This window comes from Gymnogyps californianus, chromosome 1, assembly GCF_018139145.2.
Source record: "Gymnogyps californianus isolate 813 chromosome 1, ASM1813914v2, whole genome shotgun sequence".
NCBI lineage: Eukaryota > Metazoa > Chordata > Aves > Accipitriformes > Cathartidae > Gymnogyps > Gymnogyps californianus.
In genome coordinates, this window is record NC_059471.1 from 37,762,606 (window position 1) to 37,789,787 (window position 27,182).

General features: G+C 36.0%; 1 protein-coding gene across 1 annotated transcript in view; it reads right to left on the bottom strand.

The window, feature by feature from the left end:
- Positions 1-27,182, bottom strand: part of DIAPH3 (diaphanous related formin 3) — a 250,366-nt gene that overhangs the window by 204,076 nt on the left and 19,108 nt on the right. Inside the window, exons 3-9 of the mRNA XM_050905747.1 lie at positions 21,522-21,695; positions 15,244-15,348; positions 9,111-9,241; positions 3,586-3,660; positions 3,433-3,502; positions 2,907-3,043; positions 2,336-2,441 (exon numbers count right to left, since the gene is read on the bottom strand). Coding sequence (XP_050761704.1) covers positions 2,336-2,441; positions 2,907-3,043; positions 3,433-3,502; positions 3,586-3,660; positions 9,111-9,241; positions 15,244-15,348; positions 21,522-21,695 — 798 coding nt within the window. The remainder of the gene's footprint in view (positions 1-2,335; positions 2,442-2,906; positions 3,044-3,432; positions 3,503-3,585; positions 3,661-9,110; positions 9,242-15,243; positions 15,349-21,521; positions 21,696-27,182) is intronic.

The following is a 27,182-nucleotide window of genomic DNA, read 5'->3' on the forward strand; positions in this document are numbered from 1 at the left end:
GACAAGTCTTTCTGCATTAAGCCAGGGTCAACTTCATCTATATGAAGCCAATACCAACCTGATACACTTTTAAAAACAAAAACCAAATGAAATATAAGAACAAACAAAATATCCTACATATCCAGCCAATAAAAATTATTGCTGGAGAGAAAGCCTACTTGACCCTGAAGTTGACTGTCTGAGGTTCCTAATCAATTTTGACTATCATCATTAGTAATGGAGGGCAATATGCATTACAGGCATTTAGAAATCTTCAAGGTTGAAGTGAAGGAACTAGAGAATTCATAAATTCTTTGATTTGGTTTTCATTCAAAAATTTTTAACTCAGTGTAATAAATCCATGCTGAGATAAACATTTACAAGATTTAAAAAAAAAAAAAAATTCAAATTAGAGGATCATCCTTTCCTTCAGTTATCACCTCACCTGGCAAATTACACCATGGCTACATATTCCTACTGCCAGAAAACTGAGCTGTAATTCAAAGCTGAATTTGTCCTATCACAGAAACTGATTCCCGCTGTGGCTATGACAGCAAGATTTAAAGAAAAAGAAAAAAAAAAATCTTGCTATCAGATCTCTTGTTCAGGACAGAGAACACGGAGATACCTATGCACACTACAACAAAAAAAACAACCAAACAAATGAAACAGAAGGCAATCATTTCTTTGTCAAATCAAAGTAACTGAATTTAACTGACTTTATGCTGTACAGTAATTTTCTGTCTCCTTCATGTTTTGTATGATATTCCCTTGAACTCTAGCACTCCTAGAATGCGTATTTTCGAATGCACTTCACAAAACAATATTTTGGTAGTGATTTTCACAATACTGGGTAAAAAAAGAAAGACAGTTTGTTTACTCAACAAGTTACACTACAAATTAATATCTAGACTACTAAAAAGGGTTAGAAAGCAACTTATTCAGAGACTACAAATAAAAAAGGTAAGTAATTGTAACTGTAAAAAGCTCTATTCTAGAATGAAGAGGCATGAAATCACATAATAGGAAGCTGAAGACGCGAGCGTCAAGGGATGCCATCCAGAGGGACCTTGACAAGCTGGATAAGTGGGCCCAGGTGAACCTCATGTTCAACAAGGCCAAGTGCAACATCCTGCACCTGGGTTGGGGCAATCACCAGTATCAGTGCAGGCTGAGTGATGAACAGATTGAGAGCAGCCCTTCAGAGAAGGCCTTGGGGATATTCATAGATGAAAAATCAGATATGAGCCAGCAATGTGCGCTTGCAGCCCAGAGAGCCAATTGTATCTTGAGAAGTTGTGGATGCCCTATCCCTGGAAGTGTTCAAGGTCAAGTTGGATGGGGCTTTGAACAGCCTGATCTAGTGAAAGATGCCCCCCTCATGGCAGGGTGGTTGGAACTAGATGATCTTTAAACAGTCCCTTCCAACCCAAACCATTATAAGATAGAAAGAGTAAGAAAAGAGGGACTTTTTTTCAAAAGATAATCCCATTGGTACTGGCATAATTCAACTACAAATGTTTCCCCACCTTCAAATATTTCTTTATGGTTAGCTTTTCCGTGGAACAGATGAAACAAACAGCAATCGTTACTGTCAGACATGGACTATTTAATACAAAAGGTGACAGTGGAGTAACACAATCATTTCTTTCAAACTTGAGATTCATCTTTTACCATTTTTGTAATATTCACAAAGAATGACAATTATGAACAGCGTTCAGTTTAACTGAATTACATGAAAATCAATATGAGTTAATATTTACACTCTTAGACCAATGATTTATAATGATCATTCAAATGCACTATAATACTTTGTGTCTTTCTGCAGTAAACTCTATATCCAACTGAAGCAAATTGAAAATTGAAAATAAGGAGAAAGATTTCTTTCCTCAGACTCTCTGGGTACAATTTTATGAAATCAGGAAGTGGGCATGAGGGACAGATTTCCTGTTGATTTAAACATTAATAGTAAAAAGCAGTTGCCTAAAAAATTGCTTTTTTACTATTGTTAATCTTTAAGTTTCAACAAATATCACCAGAAGTAAGATAATCTTTTTGCATCTGAATATATGACTCATGCTTTATTTTAAAACACAGTACAAATTTAACTCCCAAAGTCTGTAAGATGTGGGTGAATAGAAATCAACAAATTAACCTGCAATACCCCTGTGTTTCTCAACACTGAATCTTCCCACGACGCATTTTAAAACATAACGTTATAAACAACATTCCAAAATTTGACCCTTATTTGAAACACTGTCCCTTCTCCTCTTCATTGTAATGACTTGTTCAATACAGAAAAATAAGTAGATTTATTTTTACCTGTTGCAGAGGTTTGTGAAAAAAATTTGCTTACTTGCAGCTGAACTGAGTTATCCTGAAGACCTTCTACAATAGGAGAGAATCTATCAACATTCCTTTCCTCTGCTGCTGCTGTTACAGCTTCCAAAATTTTTTCAAGGCTGGAGGAAAAGAAAAGCATTTCCCTCAGGAGAGATATTTAACCTTGCTGTTCATTTGTTTTCTGAAGAGCCATGTTTCCAAAGTATTCACCTGCCTCACTTTCTTGCATACAAATTTAGGAGGTTTAAGCATTACTTGTTTCCTTTGGAGACTTTTGTAGCCAAAGAATGACTTACTGGATTACAAAGGTTAAGATACCTTAAAAGTAATGCTAAAAAATTCTAAGCAAAAGAATGGCTGCATAACTACTTCCATCTAACCAGTACATCCACATGTCAAAAAGAAAACTCTTATTGATATGACCATAATAAAAATCATAGACAAAGGTATTCTGAAAACTGGCAATATAGTACAGGTATTACTTTCAAACCTAAGTTGAAAATTTTAGCATTTCATTCAGGTATAACTATAATTTTGGATATTGTAAAATTACCCTACTATTTCTGGCTAAATACAGTACTTACATGTTTTCCTCTCCAACAATGCACATTGCAGAAAGGAGTTTAACTATATCCGTCATCATGTTAGTTTGCTTGGGATCAATTGCTTTGATCAGCAACAAAAGGCTCCTTTCTTCTCCCAAAATTCTTTCCAATCCATACTAAACAACAGAAGAACAGTTGTAAAGAGAGTTGGAGGGAATCCAAATGACTGTATCGATTATCTAGTAAAAGACAGTGACAGTTCCCTCAAGTAAATATTTCAAATGACATTTAAGTCCGTCAAATCCTTAATTAAAAAAATAAAATGAGAGAAAAGTCCAAAACGAGTCACTTTTATTCTGTAATAAGGGCATACATCAGTATCAAAAGCTTACACTATTCTCTGAGTATATTTCCGCAAAGAGGAAGTGGCAGTGGAGAGAACTTCAAACCACAGCTGACCAACACACCGCTTCTCCAAATTGCACAGGCTTATACCCACTGATCGTGTACATCATCTGACTGAACTGTAGTAATTTAGATCTCCAGATTAAATAAAATCCCATACCTTATTATTCATGAAGGCTCTCAAACACTGTATAACCTTATGCTGACTCCTCTTCACAACTTTGTCCTGGCTGAATAAATAAAAAAATTAGTGTAATTAAATGCTGTTTACATATTAAGAAAAGCTGGCAATTTTACATTAAATTATCCTTACTTTTTTGTCTCAACCAATCTTTCCAAAACATCCAACAGCAGCCCCAGACCTTCTCGGCCAAAGTTTTCAACCCAGCTAGGGAGAAAGAAAAAAGACATTAAAAAAATTGACATTTCAAAGACTAATTACAATGAATTAAAATTGTCAGCATAAATAAAAGCAGTATAACTGGATCATTTTAAAACCCAAAATCGACTCTTTACTCAACAGAAGATCAAGAGACATTTAATTTACTCATTGACGCAATTAGATAACCTTGAATTAAAAAAGATTAAAAAGTTACAGTAGCCATTAAATTTAGTAATTTTAAGTTTTAAATTAACAATTATACATTCTTTGGCACAGAACTGTAATTGAAAAACCCCTGCAAAGGAAGGGAAGAAAAACAACAAATTTCTACTACACACTGTTCTAGGGTCTCCTGGAAAGGTCAGAATCTAACCGTAAGTGGCAGAGAAGGAAGGAAAAGCCTAAAGGAATTGTAGAAGTGGCTACCTGAGATATTAATCTATAGGAGTATCTCCAAGTGAACACAACAAAAATTTAAAATTTCAGCTATTGCCAAAGCTACCTTTTGGTGAGGTTAAACTCGGGCATGTTGTTTCTACATGAGACAGCTGCTTCACAGTCCTGTTTACCATTGCTCAAAACCCCTTGATATCAAATACAAGTAACTGCATGACTGACAGCAGTACTGCAGCCATCCCTTTGATAGTAACTGTTGGTCTTGCTGAAACTATGATGTTTGATCAACTACCTAATCCTAAAGTTCATGGACAACGCTGTCACTCATAAGCATAACAGAAGGAATATTTTGCTCTTTAGACTTCATTGTCTGTGTAAGGCACAGATAGTTTAAACTTCAAACTTCTAACAAAATCCCACCGGAGGAAGGAGAAGTTGGCTGCAGAGGCAACAAAAATGCATATACAGCAGAGAAACTGTACAGACTATTTGCTCAGGAAATTCCTTTTATAAAGGGTGAAGTTATAATATTCGATTATGGAATGAATTCACAAGTATTTGAGTACTCTTCTCTTTCCATAAGAAGCAGGAACACTTCCTGACACCTTTAGTCAACTTCCCATGCTACTGCCATAAGACAAGTCCTTGGATCTCTTATTATTGTCTTTGGCCAACAAGACAGAAAATTATTTCATAATGGGTATCTCTTCCATACTTTTTCCACTTTTAAATTAGTGTATTACTTTTATCTATTAACTGATTACAAAACCATCTCTATTTAGAACAGATACAGTTAGCATGATGAAGATGTAATACTTTTCACCATCTTCATCATCAAAACATGGATTCTGTTGTGGGTGTAGCACCAATCATTTCTCTGCATTCTTTAAATTATTACTTAAAAAAAGCTTAAGCTGAGGAAATCTCTTGTCGTGTATTAACAAAATAAAGTCTTTTATGTAAAAAGGAAGCATCCATTCTGCAACATCAGAAGTTCACCATCAAGATGTTGACCAGAATTAGTAAAAAAATTACAGTGTTCACTTTACTTGTATTACAGCCTCTCCATTGTTTTCTCTGTTTTGTCTATTTACACACCATTGTACACATTGGGTAAAATTTATCACCACTTTTCAATAGTAACTAGAATATTTAGATACTCCTAGAATGGTGGGACCTTACTAGTGACAAATAATAAGCTATTCTGTTGGAAATAACACAAGGGAGATGCAATAGCTCTTTTAAAATACATAGTACTTCCAATCCCATTACAGAGTGGGATTAAACAGTTCTTCGTACCTGCTGGATACAGAACTGTAATGGACTTAAAATTATAGGAAGAGAGAATCAGATAAGATGCTTTTATATGTTTTTCCCCTAAAAGTAAATATACATGAAAATAGATTTTCTCCTTCCTGGACAGATATTTCATTCTGAAACAGATTAGGCAAATAACTGTTTTTGGTATAACTGGCCATATCTGACCTAAAGATGATCCGACTAGACATTTCTTAGCATATTTTGTATTAGACAGAATTGTGCACAGCCATGAGAATGATCAAGTGCCTAAAATATTGTTGCGTTATTACTGCCCTTTCCTCTGCTTCCACAAAAGAACAAAGATTACTTACACTATCCAGAGGAAACACTCAGCTTTTTGTCAGTCTGACAAAACACCAAGCTATCAGTGCCCCTATTTTCAATTTATTAAAAATGTCCTCTTAATGAAAAGAGCTAAATCTGTTGCAACTATTATACAAAAGAAGAGGAAATAATAGTAGATAACTAGTTATCTGTAATACTACGTACAGCCAGATCACTGAAGCACTTTTGATGAATTGTGTTGGCAACTGTGAGGCAAAAACACCCCATTTATTTACCTGAAGAATAGTGACCAACATCAGTGGATACATTTTCCTTTTGAGGCTTTCTTTTTATACTGATGGAAAATAAATACTACTTTTTGCAGTAAGCCATAGATTTCAATATATTTTTCTAAGTACCAGGATCAAACTACTCCGTATCACTTGATTCAGATTTTCTCTGTGAACTAAAAATACATTTTACAAAAATGACTAATTGAAAACAATGTTGTAGAATCAGTTCTTGCATTAGAAACTGAAATGTCAACAAGATTAAAAAGTTAAGTTGATTAAAGTATAGTAATTGGAAAAACAGCAAAAACCCCTAAATTATATATTGTCAAAAAGATCACAGCCCACAAATGTAAAGATTGCCAGGCTAGATCCAATCTAAATTTAATTCTTATCCTGTTAAAAAAGCATAAATTTATTCTTAGGCATTATACATGCACAAAATAAAATCCCAAAGTTTCATCAGTTATTTCTCATTGTCTATATCATATGAAGCTGGAGTTAAAAATAATCATGGATTTATAGCAGCTGGACTGGAGTTCAGTATTTATGTGTCAAAGCAAATTCTTACTCAAAGATCTGGCTGCTGATAGGAAAATCAAGGTCACCAATATCTGCATCCAATGAACATCAACTGTTGTTACTCATTAGAAAGAAGGGGACTTGGTTTAAAAATGTTTACTCCACAAATTTTTAGGAAGAACAGTGTGCCGCTGTTACATTTTTGCTATTTTTGTATATAAGCCCTACAGAAGAACTTAGTTTTTTACTAAGGCTATTTTAAAATGCTCTGTTTAAGCCTAGTGAGGTCTATCTTAACAGTCTTTTTCAGCACCATTCAATACACCAGAAGACTGTTTCAGACCTGTATGTTCTATTGGTTGTAATCCTTCTTCTGATTTGTAGACTAAAACGCATTCATGGACAAGTAGCATAGTTTTTTGGGTTTTTTTTAATGAAACCTGCCTACTTAAATACCTCTTCTCTGGTGTTTTTGCAAGACACAGGCACTCTCCTTCCAATTCAAACCTCTCAAATTCAGACCTATTCTTAGGCCATACATCCATTAACTTAATAATGGGTTTCACTCCAATCCAAGCATTATAGTTCTTTTATGTTGTCTCTTACATTCTGCTTAATGTTTCAAATTGAAGTTAATTTTAATAAATTATGGTCAAGTTAGGACTTCAATTCAGCTGTCAAATTTTCTACCTACCATAGTTTATGTTTGACTGAACAAAGTTAAAGCCAGTGTTGCAACCTAGAACTATTTGTACCAATAAGTTAAAGAAACTAATCTCTCAAAAGTATCAATGCAATACTTTGATATCTACAATGCATCACACTCTTCTAGCATGCTTTGAAGGATTGACATAAAATACACTAAGCTTATGAAAATGAAAACATTCGTTTTTCCATTTCTCCATGCACAAAAGCAGTTGCTCTTTTCCCTGTACCCATAACATATATCTACAGATTTCTAATCCTTTCCTTACTCAAAGTGAAACGTTTGGGGAAAACCTACTTAGTCCAAAATTTCGTAATATTTAGTTGCTGTAAAACTTCTAAGTTTCTGTACTTTGTTCTTCCAGATAATATTGATCACCAGACTTCTGGTATTGATCAGATGCTCTATTACAACATCATAGTCCAATTCAACTTGCATTCTCTATCAAATGTCTCAAGTATAGACCAACACCATTCTCTCATACCTGGCCTCCACATTCCGTATTCTGATACCACTTCTCCATCTTCCTCACCCCTTCATGTCCTATCACATTGTACTGTGCTGTCAGGCAGAACTAGCACCTCACCAAGACCATGGGTTTTGGTTTGGTTTGGTTTTTTGGGGGAGGGGGATTAACTTTTCTCTTGGTGTGTGGGAAGGGGGCAGCAAAGGGGATCACACACAAAAAGACAAAACTATCCAGTCATATCAAGAACAGAGAGGAGAGATTGCTCTAAACTTAAGTTGTCACACATTTCACACATTTTGTGTTTCTATTTCCAGATGCATACAAACAAGCAAAGTTTTCTTTGTTAAATCAATGTAAGTGTAAACAAAAAAAAATCTCTGCAGTTGTGGGTTGTTGGGGTTTTTTTTAAATAAAGAAGGGGAAGCGATACTATATCAAAAAGTAGCTTCACATTCATGGAGGAAGTATATCTTCTGTAAAACCCTCTGTCAGAAGAACTCAGGTTAATGTAAAGCATGTTTCTTCCCATGTGAACCATTACTTATTCTAAATAAGACAATCCAGTTCAAAAAGAAAATAGAAGGAAAGAAGCAAACACCCATACAGAAGACCCACATCAACAACTCTGCCAAGCCAGATGCAGAAACAAGAAAGTTGTCTACTCCTTTTTTAATCACGTCCCATCATAAGCATCCTCAACATTTCATTTGCATTATTTTGAACTAAACCCAAAATAGTTTCCCAAAATCATGTGTTCAACCATTAGCTTAAATAGGAACTCTAAACCAAAAGGCTGTAAATAAAGTAGAATAGAAAAAAACATAATTTAATAAAATAAAGCCAGCATCCAAGAAATCAAGCTGCACGGATCAAATCAAAATTAAACATAACGATTGATATCAGTGTTAGAGCTACAATTACTGAAGAGTTAGCCTTTTTAAAAAAAAGCACAGGTAAACTAATGTTGTGCTCTCTTCTGTATAGATAAACCCCACAGATGCAGCAAAAATTACCAGCAGGCAGCAAGGAAGAAAGCCTAAAGCACACTGGACAGAAGGAGGAGCACACAATTAAAAATATATGTTTTCTGGCTAACAAACTTACACCAAGGTGCCTATCTCCCATTATTGATCACCCTGACAAAGTAGGTTAAAAGATTAAAGAGTTAAGTGAATATTTCAAAAATAAAAATGAAAAAAAACTTTTTACTATTTAGCAGTAGAAGACAAAGTGAACTGCTCTGCACTACACTTTTCTTAGTGCATTCTCTTAGGATTACCTTGTACAGATCAGTGAACTCTACTGAAAAATAGATCTATAGAAGATACATAATCAATAAAAAAAAGAAAAAAGGTACAATCATTCACTAATGCATACACATTCATTAATTGGAAAACCTTGAAACATGCACATGTACAGATCCATTAATTTTAATCCATTAAGAAATAAGAATATAATTAATCTTGGCAATATGTGTTAATGATGTTACCTGACAGGATTACTAGTCAAGGACACACGGAGAGATTCTAAGCAAGTGACTAGTCTTTCATCTGTTGACCCAGATTTTAATTCCTGAATAAACTCTTGGGGTGAAATCTTCCGACTGTTCTTGAGACTTCTCTGAAATACAGAAAATGCATTAATTTTTTTTTGGCACATATAGAACTTGAATAGATTATTAATGGCTAACCTTCATTTCTGTTCCTTGAAAAAACAGGGCAAAAAAAGATATAATCTAGTCCTAAACCTGTAACTGTTTGTTGTCCATCTACTATATATGCTAAATGCTGACTAAATTTTTGTCAATTTATGAACAAATTTATAATCAGTAGTCAAAAACAGCAGGCATCAAATGTAGAAATGTATCATGCACACTCAGTGAAATACATTTTTTGTAACGAATGGATTCTGTTTATGCATTGCAAACATCTTAATTTTCAATACTCAACAGAAAAAAAAAAAAATTCTGAGGTGCTCTGAAGAGATCACAGGGCACATGTCCAGAAGGGTGATTGCAGTCATATGAGAATACAGAGGGAAGAACCAGCACACCAGAACAGTACTCAGGATGTTACTGCAATAACTCCTCTATCAGAGATATTAAAGAATGGACTAGATAAGGAGTTGGACAAGACAATCTCCAGAGGCTTCTTCCAGCCTCAATCATTCTATTCTATAACTCTGTGATAAGGGAACATTGGGGGGCTACTGGGGGCTATACTACCTCTCTGCTCCAACTATATTTCCTCAGACTTGAGAAACAGATGTTCCAGATGCCAAAGAACAGACTACTGCCAGGAACCACCCTGAAAATACAGCATCTCATACTGTATTTTGGTACACCACACATAGTACATGCAATGTCATTCCAAACATGCCTCTGAATTCATGGAGATCCCTATTTGCTTAAATATGAGAGTCACTTCCAATAACTATGTTCCACAAAAAAGTAGATGAGAAGGCCAGGAAGGAATGAGGGTTGAGGGAGCCTTAGAACTCAAGATCTAGGAAACCCAGAGAAAAAAAAATAATCCATAACAATAAATGTTCCCACAGACAAAAAGAAACTCAGTGTTTTCAGTTTTCTTTCATGTTCTGTGTTTAGTTTGTAGCCACAAATACTCAAGTCAGAAAGGCCCTACAGCAAGGGAACTTTAATCTCTTCAGATATTCTCTGGGTCCAAGAGTTAACGGTATGCATTGTAATGCCAAGAACAGCACCTTCTCAAAAAACATCTGGTTGGCAAACTTACTCCATAAATAATTTACACTCCTCACCAAGATCGTATAATGGCTTGCACTTCCTTAAGGCAAAAAAGCTCAGCTCCCCTACAGCTTTGACACAGCTATATCTAAAGAGGAATGAAAACTGGAGAGAATCTCCAAGCCAAATGTAGAAGATCCTAAACAAAACAAAAAAGCATTCATAAAATTAAGAACTAAATATCAGACTTCGTAAAACATAAAAGGTAAAAGCTACTACACCATGAGTTGCCCAAACCACTACAAATTCACTGGCTAATGGGAATTGGCGACAAGGGTTTCTGTCTGGTTATTCAAGAGCTTATATACTGAGCACATTCATCCTGTTACAATAATCCCCAAACATTTTAAGACTAGACAATATATACCTTGAGGCACAATCAGGGGAATTTGAGTTACAGCTGTGATATAAGGAGGAAATTGTTACAACTGTGGTGTAACAGGGGATCAGAGCCATGCCTGTATGCATATGCAGCCTATACAGTTCCCCGTGTGATCCTGGATCTTCCCAGCTGCTCTCTGCATAGATGAGATAATGGACTGACTAAAGACAAGATGACCAAACAAACTCCTAGCAGCCTTCATGACAAAGTATTTAACTACATGTTACAGGAGCTCTCCAGTTAGAAATTTCAAAAAGTCCCAGAAATTCTCCTGGCAGCTCCTGCTGTCCATAGACTAGTTGATAAGCACTTCTTGTATGTCTAAGCATATGGATTAATATCCTGGGTGGAGAATCTGTCATTTCCAGTGACTTCCCCCAGCAGTTCCTGCTGTAAAATTGACCAAGCTGGATATAACCAAGATACTTAGAAATAGTCAGTAAAATTGCTTTCTTTTGATGCAGAAACAGTCATATAGGACAGTCATATGGACAGGACATATAGTTAAGATGGTTAGAAGATATTTTGGAAGTAATTTAATATAATCAATAGCAATGTGTGCAGTGGAAAGGTCACATGGGACAAGAGCCCAGCCAGACTATAAGAATTCACTAGAATGACATTTCAGAGAGTCTCATCTGGCCCATGTGAAGACAGTGTCACAAGCAATGAACACGCACATCAACATCCAGACAGTAACCAGCCATCCCGTTTCAGACTCAGTTGCCCACTTGAACACTACCCTATGCAAAAGATGCCAATAAACTGTGAATGTCTGTACAACAAACCCATAGTACCAAGTACCACTTATTCATAGTTACGCCAAGATTCTGCAACAAAATAAGAATATGATACATCTGCCAGTGCTTAAATAAAATGAGAGCTGCATTTGGTACCAATTGTGAAACTGATTAAATTAGCTATATTTCAGCATGGGAAAAGCTGCTTAAGTTCAAAATGCTCGAGTTAACTGAGAAACAGGAAATATCTTGAGGCATCAGTGCCTCTAGAAATTTAATTGCTCAACTGAAGAACAACTGGTCTGTGAGCAGATGCAGTATGAAGTCAGCATTAATTAATTCAGTTAAAACATTACAAGGGAGTAAGCTGCACAACAAAAACAAAATCTTGTGAAGAAAACTCACTTTAAAAACCCAGTTTGTGTGTGTTCAACATAGAGAACAGCAAAACTTATAGCAGAGTAACATTATAGCAATGCTGCTTTTATTTCCACTTGAGTATTAACTCCATAACATGGAATTTGATTTTTAAAACTTTTCTGGGCTGGAACATCTTTGTATGTGTTTATATAGCACTTAAAAATGGGATGCTGTTTCTAACCTCAGATCATCGTAATACATACAAACAGCTACAAAAACACAGAAAATACATTGCACATAATCTCTAACAACAAACAGAACCACACTGCTTTTGGTAGATGAGAATTCACACTCATATAATAGCCTTTAAACGCAACTGTTGTTCCCTTCTCCAACTGTTTCCTGATAAATAAGACATGACACCACAGCAGATAGAAATTTCATTCAAGATTTCCAAGCCATGATGGTTTAAACAATATGCGATACACATCCCTAAGATAATGTTTTTAAGGGAAGAAATAAGGCTTTGTCTAAACACCATACATTACAAGAAAACAAGAAAGTACTAGCAGAATGCTGAAGTACTTGAGCAGAATTCTTTCAAGCATACAATTTTTGCTATCATTCAAATTTTCAGTAAGTACTATTAGTATCCCAAACCCAAAGACTGATTATTCTTAGCAATTCTACAGGGAGCCCCTGAACTTGTTATAAAGAGTGATAGTAACAGCATACTCACAGACAAACATATACAGACATATATACAGAAGCATGCTTTCAGCCAACTGTTTAAGAAGTCTCTAAGCAAAGTGGAGTGAAATGAATGAGTATTGGACAATGCATGTCAGTAGAACTCCAGATACTTTTAAGTAACTTTGAGTCCTTAAGTGATGGATTCATTCTAAACATCTCATGCATACCGAGGTAGGTCACAGTATTCTATACATAAATAAGCACTTGAGCACAGCCTCACCAAATCCAGCATAATTTCTAGATGCATCAGTAACAAGAGATGTGCTTTGTGAATATTGGAAAGGAGTTGTGCATTTCTAAGGAACAGAAACCCTGATATTGAGATCAATGATGAAGCTTTGACTATAGTGGAGTCCACTTTGATCACCAGAGCTGCTTCATTTTCAGTAACTCATTAGAGGCACAGCCTCTGTTCTTCATTTTAATGGTTTTTATAATAACAACTGCTTTAAATGAAAGCTGCTCAGTACTCTGCATAGCAGTGGCAAATGATGATATTTGTCCCAGCACAATATATCTTAGTCCCTATCTCCTTAAAGTTTGAGAAGTATGAACTATCAAAAGATGTTACTGCAGTATCACTCATAGAAAGAGACCTGAGATGGGATTAGTTGTACATCATAGTCAGGAGCTATATGGCACTTCAGCTTTTCTGAAGACGTATGACACACTTTCATCAAGTCAAGGTACACCAAAATTTAGACAAGTACCCTGGGCATGCAGTGCACTAATCTCTCTAGACTGAGAAAGCACTTGGACAGTCCAATGCACTTGAGGCATGAAAGAGCATGCCAGGAACAAAGAGTTTGCAAGGGCAAGGGAAGGAGTTTCCCATCCCAGTAGCTCCAGCACTAAGCTGAACTCATCTGCAGCACTACTGTATCAAACAGCTGAATCTATGCATCACAGAAACAGCTCCTCCCAGTTATACAATGGGTGAATGCCTTTTCCAGTAAGGACTCAACAGTAGAAACAGAGTTCAGTAAAGACAGGAGTTTCCCTGCATGAATTGGTCTTCAGTGATCTCCCACAGCATAAAGGGGGATACATGGGCTGGCAGTGGAGGAGGGGAACGGCAAGGAAAAAATGTTGTTGAGGGCTTTATGAAAACATGCAAGATGACAGTGTGTGGGAACAAATCACTACGCTGGGGGAGGAAACAGACCTGCTCTGTTCAATAACGTACCTTGTATGGCTGCTTTGGGCATAGTGCAAGAAGCTCCATTGCCAAAAAACAAGCGTGATGACAATCAAAGACAAAAAAGTGTTTATTGCAAATGGCACTCAGAAAGAAGGACCAATGAAACCTTCTCTGCTATAGGCTTCAGTTCTTTGCAAGTATTAAATGCCAGGAAGTAAAAACATGAAAACCTTCTCTTGAGAAAGAGAGTCCTAAGGTCACCACCATCAGGATGCTAAGATTCCAGCAACAGATGCGGATGCAGCAACTCTGCACAGCCAGCCATGTCCTATTATCACATTACTTTTCAGATCAAACAACTGAGGTCTTGCAATGTGTGCGGAGGCTAGGGGTGTCAACAACATATAAATCTTGACATGTTGTTTTGGGTTGAGAAACTTCAAGAATGTTGTGAGATTTACTAGCCTGAAGTTTCCTGATTTCCCATGAAATATCTCTAAAAAAGAAGAACAGGCTAGACCTCCTAATCTTCCAGTACTAAGGAACTTTTATGCTATAGAAGGACTAGTAGCTTTGATAAGCTCATCTTAAATAAAACAATCTCCAGATAGTTCGGTCCTGCACTAGGCATCTACCTTCCTAAAAGTGCTAGAGCATTACACTAATAAGGTACATCATTTAAAGTAGACAATAAGATAAAAACCTCATTTAGATTACTATATTTAATGTCTTCTTTTCTTAGTATTTCGTTATAATTACACAGAGGCAATTTCTACTGATTACATGCATGGAGCAGTGAGAGTCAAATATATGAATCAAATATATGAATTCTATATATATGAATTCAAGAATCAAATATATGAATTCTAAAACAATCAAAAGGTCTGAGGACAATCTTAGCACTGCAGCATTTAGCACTGGAGTCAGTCCCCACTTTGCTAAAATTAAGTAGTTTTTCTTATGCCAATTTAATCCTTAAACTGCCCAGTACACAACTCCTTGCACTTCTCTAAAACAACTAGTAATTATCCCTGTAAGAAAAACCAGACACTAATTGCGTTCATGTGCAACACTTCTTTTATCAACTATCACACAGCATCACAACATGAACTCTGTACTGAAGTCAAGTATGAAAAAGGCTAATCAGTTCAGGAATTCTTTTTAAACAGTGCTAGAAAAGAAAAAAGGTTCACATCAAACTTTTCCAAGAAGTTTTCTGCAGAATCTTTCCATCTCCACTAATAGCCATACCTTTACCAAAAAGAAATGCTGTTCTGTGTACAGAATACACACCTCAAGTACAAGTGAGTATCTTTCATTGCGGCTTGTAAAATAATGAGATAGTGCCCTCTAAAAATGTTTGTATCTATGAGAAATAAAAGTTAGTCAAAAGAATAATGTGCATGCATCACTTGTTCTCTCCAGTAGGAAATAATGCAAACATTAAGTCATTTTTGGTGTACATCAGAAAAATTTACTTACAGACTTCGAAGCAGTGCTAATATATTGCATCACCATTTCTTTTTTGGTATTAAAATCCTTTTCTCTCAATGGCATCTTCTTGTCTTCATTTAAATTCATATCTTCCTAGAATGGGAGGAGAAAAAAAAAAGAAAAAAAAAGTTTTAAATGTCATCCAGCACCACAGTTGTTTAACCATAAAAGGCTGATTTGAAAAAATAAAGACATAAAAATAAGAACTTAAGCAACTGAAAGCTATTATACAAACAACTTTTCATAAGTTAGATGTTACTCAAAACCATAAAAATCCTTATCCTTCTTCCCTAGCAACTCAGACTAAAAAAACCAGTCAACTATCCCAGGATAAACAAGTGCATCACAACCGTTACTAGCATAATCTCTTCTTAGAAATCACCTACAGTTTCACACACACACACACACACACTAAACTACAGAAAAGCATTATTTAACACTTCCTAAAACATTTGTAAATGTACTCAAATCAGTCTCTTAGAAAGATCTTTCTAATGATACATCCATTTGCTCTATAATTCTCTTCCTCCAAATACATAATCCTGGGCAGCAGAATCTGCTTTGAACTGAGAGTAGTTCACAAAATAATATTCAGCTTTGCAATAGGTAAGGCCCAAATTCTTGATGATTTGATCATTAAGTCAACACCTTCAACTGTTAGCAAAACCCCATCACAATTCATTCATTCCAACATAAATTCATTCCAGAGGTCAAAAAGAGCAGATGTAGAACTACATTCTAAGCCACACAGCAGCTATTCATTGACATTTCTGACACAGGGACTTCTACTGTTCCAGCCTAGAAATGCTCTGATCATTGCAATCAGTTCCACATCTGTGAGAAATGACATTTCCTATCATGCTGGAGATAAAAAAAAAAAAAAAAAAAAAAAAGGCTTTAAGAAACAATTTAGACACACACACACACGAGCACATACAGCATTACTATGGTTACCCAAGCTTAGCAAGAATTACTGCAGTTATTTTCAGCTGAGACTCACGAGGTGAATCCCCACCAGCTTTGGCAGGAGCAATGCTACAAAATCAGTGGGCAACCATCTTGATATCAAAGCTATTTCACCTAGTCAGAAACCAAAGACAAACAGCAAGCAAATTCATAACCTTAGAATTTTAAGGGAAAAAAAAACCCTAAAGACCAAAATTTTGTACTACACTGAAATCTAAGTTTCCTTGTCTTTTGCTAGTTTTCACATTGAATAGGATAGACTCAAGCACAGTTCCTAGAAACTTTTAGAGTTTTGTATAAATCTGAGCTGTGAGAAGACATTGCAGAAAATGCTTGACCCCTTAAGTTGAACTTCTTCAAAGTATAATTAGGGCAATTTTGTGTAGATTCTGGATTTTTCCCCCCACAAATGTTACTGTTTCGTTTCCTTAAGGACTAGAAGTTGTTCCTCACTTCAGTCTAGTATGCATTTAAATTATTACTTATTATTTATTTAATTACTATTAAATTCGTATTTTTATTATTTATTTGATAATATATAGTGTATTTATACTATCAGATTTGTATATTTGATACTATACATACACTATATTATTATTTGATATTTTTAGTATCAAATAAGTACACGGTGCGTGTTGTAAAAAGTTCTTTCATTCAAGCAATAATAATATAATCTTTTGCCTCCTTGGCAGCTAGCTTGCATATTGGTGTTACTTCCTACATCTGAAAGTAAATGCAAAACAACTTTGTCTAAACAAGCGGGAAGAAAGGACACCACACATACTTCAATCTTTTCTCATAGTTCCATGCAAAATACTGCATTCCTTTGATCAAAAAAATTCATAGAGAAACTATTTGCTTATGCCCAAACAAAAATTCTAACAGTGCATAAGGACACACATATTCCTGAATATTTTGCAAGTTGCCTCATACTAAATCAAATGTCAGGGACATTATCTTGAATGGGCATGCTGCATTTTCTAGCTTTTGTTGGATGAAAGCAAAACAGGAAACTACTGTGATTTACTTAATGATGGGAAACCTAGCATGATCCAAAAATGCTGCACGGACTCAAATATCCATACTAAAATAAAAAAAAAGGCTAAAATATACGTACATTAAAAACACTGTTGGGATCATATATTATATGCAAAGAGATCATTTTCTTCCAAGACACATAAAAAAGTGTAAAGTTTTTTGTGTGTGTATGCACCATTTGGAAAAAAAAGTGAAAGATATTTAAAGTTACCTGCCTCTATCAAAGCTTACAAAAGTCACTGCATCCTTTTTAAGATGAGAAAGAATACATAATCAACCACAAAAAGTCGTGTCTTTAGTTTTCAAAATCAAAAACCTAAAGTAATCATCTGCTCAAAGGAAGGGTACATGAAGGCTGTTAAGCCTGCTGTTAAATGGTGAGGTGGAAACCTAAAAATTTAAACCAGTTACACAACAAATCAATCTAAATATTTTAATTTACTGGTCAAGCATTTAGCAGTTAATTACTTAACTACCCAGGACTTTTACAATTCATCAATGAATTCCTGACATTGATATATGGTTTTGGACATAAAGATTTGGGGACTGCTAAAAGGCATTTAAAATAAGAAAAGATAAGGAAGTTCTTTTCAATTTACTTTTTAAAATATTTTTTCAATACCAAATTCTTTCAAAGCCAGAAAAATACTACAACTTTAAAGTCTCAGCAAGTGTTCAAAAATCTTTATGCCTTATCGAAGATATTTCCTTAGCTTAAAAATGGGGGCGGGGGGAAATTGAAACCAAGTCAGATTGCCAAAAACACTACAGTGTTAGTATTCCCTCTAGCCTTTCATTTGTTATCTTATCTTGTTATAGCCATTTCTCATTTTATGTAATATTTCAGTTTAATTCATTGCCTTCTATTAAATGGACAATAACATATTTATGACTATTCTTATTACCAGGCAACACATCTGTTGAGATACGCACATGACAACCCATACTATAAATTACTAAAATCAAGTCCAGCTTGACATTACCAGATAAATTTGTTTTTTTCTGCAAGTTCCAATAAATGTCTTTGGAACACTGTGCCTCAGGATTCCTTTCCACAGGGATACAATTGTATAGCAATACTGGCTTCAATTGAAAATACACTTTACATGTATATTTAATAAGGGTAGTTGTATTTTATTTAATACTTAAATTGTTTTTTTAAAACTTACATAAACAGAAATGTAAGAACACGGAAACTAAAGTATTCCATTTTAAGTTTCACAAAAAAATATGGCTAGGTCTTTCTCGATGTTTTCTGAGAGTTATCACATCTTCAGTACCTTGCCTGCAATATGTCACAGGTTTTTTTTTTCATAACAACATTGAAATGCATGTATATCCTACCTAAGGGGGAAGGAAAACAAACAAACAAAAAAAGCTTTTCACATTAGCCTGTAGCTACTGCAAAGTTGAGTCTTCTGTTTAAAGCAGTTTTGCACTTCTTTCAGACTTGCTCTTTTCAGTTTTCTGAAAAATAACTTCTGAACTTAAATAACAAAGAGAAAAAAAAGGGCTTGTTTTTCCTGCAAAAAATATCTGCCTTCTAATCACATTTAAAAAAAAAATTAAAAAAGAAACCACCTATCAGTACAAACTGTATTCCATAATCCTAGATGTAACAGCAGGTTTATTTATAGGAGATATTCTGTCTGTGTGTGCAGTAAAAAGTAACTTCTTTGTTGTTGTTTTTAACACATGAAACATCATTAAAGTAACTGATTTATACAGATTAGAAGTATTCAGCGGTACAAGGGGCACGTCAGATGTGGCTTAGTTTATAAAATACTTCAACTCCATTCTTTTATTTCTTCTTAAATCATTTAGTTATTCTACTGGTGAGCAATACCTCTTTGGAAAAGAAGTCATTTCACATGGATATTTTCCTAATAGCACTAACAGAAATGAAAGGAGCTAAATGACAGTTAATTATTAGCTTTAACTGTCTGGTTTTATGAGCTCTTTCATTATTTTTGCCATCAAAACCACACAGGACGCCACTGCATAAAAGACTGGGAGAAGGAAGCAGTATGCATCCAGAAAAACTCAAAGTATAATGTAATGCAATCAGTGAAACTTCAGAATTTAGGAACTACTCCCTTCAGTATTAACCAATTGACTATTTTTATTTTGTGCAAAATTAGCTCTAAAAGCCTGGCTACAACATTCAAATTGTTCACCACCCTACCCCCCCAAATCACTTAATTTGATCAGAACAGCAAACTAGACGCTACAATATATAATTAGCTATGTAATCTACTGTGACTAAACTAGCTTTATTCCATTCCATTCAAGTGTGGATAATCTGAAGAATCCTTTCTGTATTACATGTTATAGCTAAAATAACACTGATAAAGTAGTTTATCAAAGACCAGTTTAAGTGCTTTGTTATTCAACAAAACTAGGAAAGCATTCAAATTATCCAGGAAGTCATCATTATTTTAACATATTTTTGCAAAGTAGTTATAAAACTGGAATTAATTGCTTCAGGATCCACAGATATAAGCATTTCTGTTTACCTAGACACACAGTAGTAGGTTTCTGAGGATTTATTGAAAGTTTCCATTTTTTATGGCATAGTCTCAACATCACACACTATCCTGTATCAGAATCTCTGTGGGATGGTAAATACAACCTACACTTACGTAGCAGGGGGTGGGTGCAGGGAGGCATACCTTCAAGTTTTATAAAAAAACTCCCCCATTTCCTAACATTTGAGCAACTACCATTCACAGTGAAATTTCTTACCAGAAGTAAAATATCCTAGACACTGAGGTATACCAAGAAAAATGGACCATGTGAGAACAACAAGTACAAGCTGGCATAGTGCTCTGTTTTGGATTTAGTAGGAAAACAATGTTGATAACACACTGATGTTTTTAGGTGTTGCTAAGTAGTGTTTATACCAAGTCAAGGATTTTTCAGCTTCTCATGCCCAGCCAGCAGGAAGGCTGGAGGGGCACAAGAAGCTGGGAGGGGACACAGCCAGGACAGCTGACCCAAACCGGCCAAAGGGATATTCCATACCATATGATGTCATGCCCAGTATACAAACTGGGGGGAGCTGGCTGGGAGGGGCGGATCACTGCTCTGGAACTAACTGGGCATCGGTTGGCGAGTGGTGAGCAATTGCATTGTGCATCACTTGTTTTGTATAGTCTAATTCTTTTAGCATTATTATTGTCATACTATTATTATTATTATCATCATTATTTTTCTTTCCTTTCTGTCCTATTAAACTGTCTTTATCTCAACCCACAAGGGTTTTTTTTTTATTCTCTCCCCCATCCCACTGGGTGGGGGGAGTGAGCGAGAAGAATGCATGGTGCTTAGTTGCCGGGTGGGGTTAAACCACGACAATTAGTACTCCCCTTCATCAGCTTAATCATGAAAATCCTGAATCCTATCTCTCAGTCATAGCTCTCAACAAAAGCATCTTCAAAACTAAACTAACATTACTGACTACGAGGAATTAGAAATTCCATAACTTCTCTCATAGCACATTTAATTTCCTCCACAACCCAGCCCCTGGTAGTCCCTTTGTGTTTCAAGAGTTACTTGTTACTTGCTGTGAGGCAGAGAAGGAAATAATAATCTAAGCATCACTCTCCTTATTAATGCCCTCTTGTGCTCTTCAGATGGCAGTCACTCTCTTCTCTCATGGCCATTCCATGTTTAGTTTTCAATTGCCTAAAATGTCGTCATCATCATGACAAACCTCAACCTATTGAGGTGGTGCCAATGCCACATGATCTTTCCAGCAAGTGACTGCTCTTTTGTAGCACAGTAACGATGACAGCTAAGGAAGGAAGCAAATTTGAGACTGCATGTGCAGACAAATGCTGCTTTGGAGGCAAGAATCCTAAGTCTTTTTTGTGCAAGAGTAACATGGAACATAAGTTCAGAACAAAACCCTGCTGAGACATTCAAAGGCATAAAATCCCTTTGTAAAAGTTTCAGGTCGTCTTCAAAGCAAGCAAGATTCCCCAATTCTTGTTCCTCCTCAAAATCTGTTGCATAATCTCCCTTCTAATAATCAGCAACCTTTAGTTTCCCTTTTAAATATATTTGGAGCAAAATCTTGTCAAAATAATTCAAAGACTTCATCCCCTGAGAAACACCGTAAAAAACATGTAATTACAACTCACAACAACAACAACATTAATAACTCAGGTAAAGATCAGAACACATGCACAAAAGAAGGCTCCACCTGCCAGTTAGCCATGTTGTCCTTCAAGTAACAGAAATGAGCGTAAGACTCTTACCATCATTTTTTCAAACAGTGCTATGATTTCTCTTTCCGACAGTGGTTTTGGAGCAAAATCCTCTGCATCCATAGGTATGGATGACCAGTCTGTAGAATGTGACTGCTTCATATGCGGCAGAGGAGGTCTTTCCTTTTTACTTCCTGGAATTCTTATACTGGCAAATCTATCCAACTGAAAACAGAAAAGGTATAACGTATCAAATACTATTTCCATTCTATGTAACCCTAATTAAGATGGGTGTTCTTGGAAGCTAAGCATCCTTATTTTTCTGTGGTACCTTGCCTGTTATTTAACTGTCTTATTTTAAAGGGTTTTCCTCAAGATACATATAACGGTCAGTTGCCTTAGCACTTGAGTTAACAGACCAGAATCCCATTACATTATGGAGAAATCATGCAGAACATGAGAATTTTACGGAAAGTTTGGAAGAAAAGATATCTACAAAACCAATTTATGAAGAGTTCTTCCCAACCATTACATGTAGAATATGAAAAAGCAGGCTTGTTTACCAAAAGCATAGTTTTAAAATGTTTTTTGTTACTCTGAAACAGCTGTACTCCTGACATTGTAATAGAATATACAGATATGCAAAGAAACTACTTTTATTAAAAGACAAGTTAGCATAACTAAGACACTGTTCCATTTATTTTTTATTTGCATTATGTTATCCAAAACTCAGTGCCTTTCTGTGCTCCAATTATTTAGAAATTAATTTAGGAGAAGCATAAAACCCATCAGCTCCTGTATTAAAGTTAAGTAGGATACACTCATGGTTTCACAAATAACCCTTAGGATATCACCAACACAAGACAATCGCTCTGACTTTACCCTTTCAAGAGCCAAAAAAATTTCTTTGGAAAAGTGGTTTGGGTTGTGGGGGTTTTTTACTGGTTAGATATTTATCAACGTTTCAGTAAAGACTTACTAAGTGAAATTTTAAACACTGTCATTGTTAGAGCTTGTGTGTTTTAATGTATATGGGCAAGGACCAACAGAACACAAAAGCAGCTGACATACTCAATGAGATGCGCTAAATCTTGATCATCTTTGTAGCAGGCTTTTGAACAGATGTGAACAGCAATATTACACTTGTCAACACAGAAGAAAATTACAGTAGCATTTGATGCATAAGAGATTTTGAACAAGATTTCAACCATATCAATAGACTTACATCTTTGAAATGCTATGCAAAATTATTCTGAGGCTTCAATATATCTTGAAGATAAGTATCTTGAGATATCACTTAATAAGTACATCAAAGTTACCAAACTAAATGACAAGTAAAGTTGTTATAGCGTCTGTGGAATTAAGATCAGAGAGAGCAGAGAAAATTAGTAGCACAAATTGGGTACAAGTGTTCCACTCTAGTCAGAGCAAGAATTCACTATTAGACATCCATGAAGAGAGGTTTAGAGGAAAAACAAAAAGACTTTAATTCTTCCTGTTCAAAATTGAGAAGGAACAGCTTTTGGAACGTAGAAATAGATTGTAAGCCACTCACATACAGATGGTTGTAGAACATGCAAAAGCAGAAAATTAACATAGCATAAACATAAAAGAGCTCAGCATGGATGATGGGGCCCTTCCGTGTCACATCAAACCAGCAGGCAATGAGGAAAGCACACTCTACAGGAATAATTACATAGGCAAGACCCAGGAAGAAAGAGAATGCAACAAAAGCAAAAGGGAGGGTAACATCATTGGAAGTGAAGTATAGAGTCATCAGTGGCAAAAACCGTCTTATATCTTGACCAGACAGCAATTTCCCTTCCTGTCTTTAAAATCAGAAGCCTATGGTAAGCATGGGGGGATGAAGCCAGATTGCAAACTGCAATGACTAGACTGGAATCTTAAAAAAATCGTATTATATGAGATTTTTCTTCTCAAACAATGGCTTTCACAGAGCACTGATGAAAGGCAGCACACCTGCTCCAAAGAATGAGTTAGCCAGTAGCTTCTCCGTGCCCCACTGTTCATTATCAAGTGCGTAACCTAAGAAACAAACCATTATATTTGAAGATTCTTCGTACACAGACTTGAAGCAGGGGTAGAGGGAAGATGCTTTGGCTGAAATAACAGATTTTATCCCATGGTTCAGTCAGCAGAGAATCGACTAAATCAGGTTTAAGAGAGGTATGCCCTACATATCCCATCTCCCCTGAAAAATGTCAGCCCCTTCTTTACAGTCTGTGTTCCCCAAGTGTCCCCTCCTCCACACAGCAGCAGCAATTGCAGTTCTGGCCAGGCAGAAACACCCTAGTCTCTGCCATGAAAAAGCCCTTGCAGTCCCGGAGCTACTCTTGCTCCACTAGGAACAGGCAGCAGCAACTCAGGCATGAGAGCCCATTCATCCTTGAAAAGGGATATTTCACTTCCTTTCACTTGTTCACACTTTTAGTTTATGCTTTGTTTTTAAGTTCCTCTTGAATGTTAGACTGTATGGTAGATGTTTTGAAACATCACAGATTAGGCCATAACATTCATATTCCCCATATTCACCACCAGACCCTACACCACTTGTCCTAGAGGAGGGAAGCACACTCTTGGAATATATTTAATCAGGCAGAACATGTAAGACAAAGTGAGATACTAGGATTATAAGCACATTTAAACTTGTGTCAAAAAAATTACTTTAAATAATTTAAAACAATGCAGTCTAAAAATAAGATTTCCATATCTTAAAAAAAAGAAATTCACAACAAGACCTGCACAGCAGTACAGTGTGAGTATTCTACATACACTTCTCTTTTGAATTATACATTGATAGTGCTTCAAAAAAGTTAATACCTCTCAATATTCCATACAGGCGAATAATTTCACGCTCCACAGAAAGCACTATACAGAAAGAATAGAAATTTCATTGCTTGGTTGTAATGAAATCTACCACTGATGCTGCCGGCGATCCAAGTGCATAGAGGAGGAAACGGCAAAAATATAGTTCAATAATCTTCCATGTTACATGAAAAACATTTTAAATCAGGCTAACCAATGGGGAATATCTAAAGTTAGCTTTGATACAAAGTGTCACTACAGTTTAAAGCAGGTTTGACCTTCTATCTTTTCTGAACATGTCTGCCCTCTTTTTGTATTTATTTTACCAATAAACACATACAGACTTATGCAGGAACAGTGCTTTAGGACAATAATTTTCTGAAAGGGACAAACTTTTCCCTTAAGGTCTTTGGAGGGCCAACATTAAAATTAACCAAAGAATAAACGGTGCTTCATATGGCCTTGATACAAAGTATTTCCACAGTAAAGTCTGTTTGAAATTCTCCATGCTAGTATCTGTTTTGATGCACTGATGGAACTCAGAGTAGATTATCCAGAGTTAAGAGTTCAAAGGCAATAAGGAGTGAGAAGAAAATAAGAGTGTAATCAAATACTTTTGGGCACTCAAAGGAGAGAGCCAGAATTTTTTTAATACACTATACAAAAACATAACAGGGAATCTCTAACCAGCTCATTAATTCAAACAACAATCTATTCCTATCGTCATACCACAGTGTTACTGAAGATGAGGAAAACTATATTTCAGATACATAATCTAAAAAGAAACAATAGTAAAATAATTAAATACTGAGTACAAAAATACTGCAGAAATATTCATTAAAAACTATTCTCTTCTAAATTGCAAAAAAAAAAAAAAAAAAAGAACTGCTCGTGTAACCACAATATAGGCTGCATTATGGTCTTAAGTTTAAAAATTATGTGATACTGAAAGGAGAAGTGAAAGTAACTAAAAAGGAAAGTTAACTCTGGAAAGGAAAAAACGTTGAAGGTTGGAAGAGTTTCCTATCCAAAGGTAAGCCTAATTCTAGAAATAACACAGATACACTACTATTTTGTCAACAAAAACTAACTGAGACAGTCCTAAGTCTTTTTTGGTCAAAAGGCAGGGGTTTTGGTCTGGTTGGTTTTCAGGTTTTTTTAAGGTAGGAGAGAAGAGAAAGAGGAGGGAAAAGACAAACAAAAATTAACTAGGACAGCAGAGAAGCTATTAAAGATATAATTCACGCAGTTCTCATCCTAAGACCAGATCCCTCAGCACGAAAGGCATGAGGAGTCTTTTCTCATAAACTTGAATTTAAAGCAATGAGATGTTTGCATATATTTTAGCTGTTACATCTTTATGCCTCCCACCACCAGAGACTGGAACATCTATAAAGCCATGTACTTTATTCTGCCAGTTCGCATTCTCCGCGAGACAAAAACAGCAAGGCAATTGAAACAAAATCTTAACATCAGGACTGAAACACAGTGAAAAGTAAACCATGGTCAACACGTGAACATGAGTTACCATGAGACTGCTTTTCAGTAGCACTTACCAGCCTGAAGATTCTCAGGGAGCCTTGGTAGAAACTCTATTACGGCTCCCTTACACTGTAATAGAGTTTAAAACTGTCTTACAGTAGTGTTTCTTCCACTGCTCTGCTCCATCACAAAGCTCTGTGAAACTACAGCTTCAGTACTACAGCCAAACCCTACTGACAAGCTCTAGCAGTGTATGAGGTGCAAAGCAAGTTACTGTATGTACATAGTAACAGTGCTGACAGCATCTGCACAGGGAAAAGTTGTCTCAATAATCATTTGGCAGACAAGATATGTGAGTGAATAATGAAGTTCTCACATGACTTTAAATATAAAAAATTGTGCACGCAGTGCCAAAAAGATCCAAGCTGCACTTTTTTATTAGTAGTAGTACAAGAAAACGTGATCACTTTTTTCAAAGGTGGTATCATCAGAGCAATATTCAAATCCCATAGGGATTTAATTTCTAATGAATATTTTTAAACACGGCCACATTAAAGAAATTACTTGAAAGAAAGCAACTGACACAGGTAGGATATATCAAAAAAATTTCTTCAATGTCCGTTATCTGTATGAAGGACAAGAGGAAAGGAGATGCATACAGTGAGATAAAGACTAAAGGAAAGGACTATCTCTTAAGGCTATGTGCTAAAAAGCCCCAACAGAAGAGCACAGAAAAACAATAGTGGGTGGAGGAACCCAAATAATACTTTCACCTGTCTCTTCCCAAACTCATCACAGGAACCATTAGCCCATCGAAGGCTTATCTCCACAAGCCCAGATGAACACAGAGGCACAAAATAGCAGGTAGGAGGAACCCAAATTATTCATTCAGAGGAAGAGACATGCTGTCCAGGCTCCTCCCAAGGCTATCCCAGCAAAGCCTCTGCCCTATGTCCAGGTCTGACACCCATCCCATGAGTCAACATGATCAGCTCTCCAGAGCACCTTTCAGACTGAGGGGTGTTACTGCTTAGGGGTATAAGACACATTATGGAACAAAGAGGAAAAACATTTGGGGATTGTTCAAGACTTATTTTGCAATGTTTAAGGGAAGAACCAAAGGAAGGGAAAAGGATGGATCTCAGTGATTTGGAGAGGAACAAGCATGGGAAAATGATAGGATAAGGGGATAAATAGGGACAGTTTTGTGTAAATAGTTTGCTAGTTGGTACACTTGTCTGGCCATGCCCTGTACCCAACCAGCACAGTCTGTCCTACCTTATGAAATTCTATTTTTAAACTATTTTCCTGGGTGAGATGCCCTACTTTTATGCACGTGTGTGTATGCAGGCCCATGTGTCAGCAATAGGATCAGACCCTGAGTCAGAGGGACCACAGACCAGC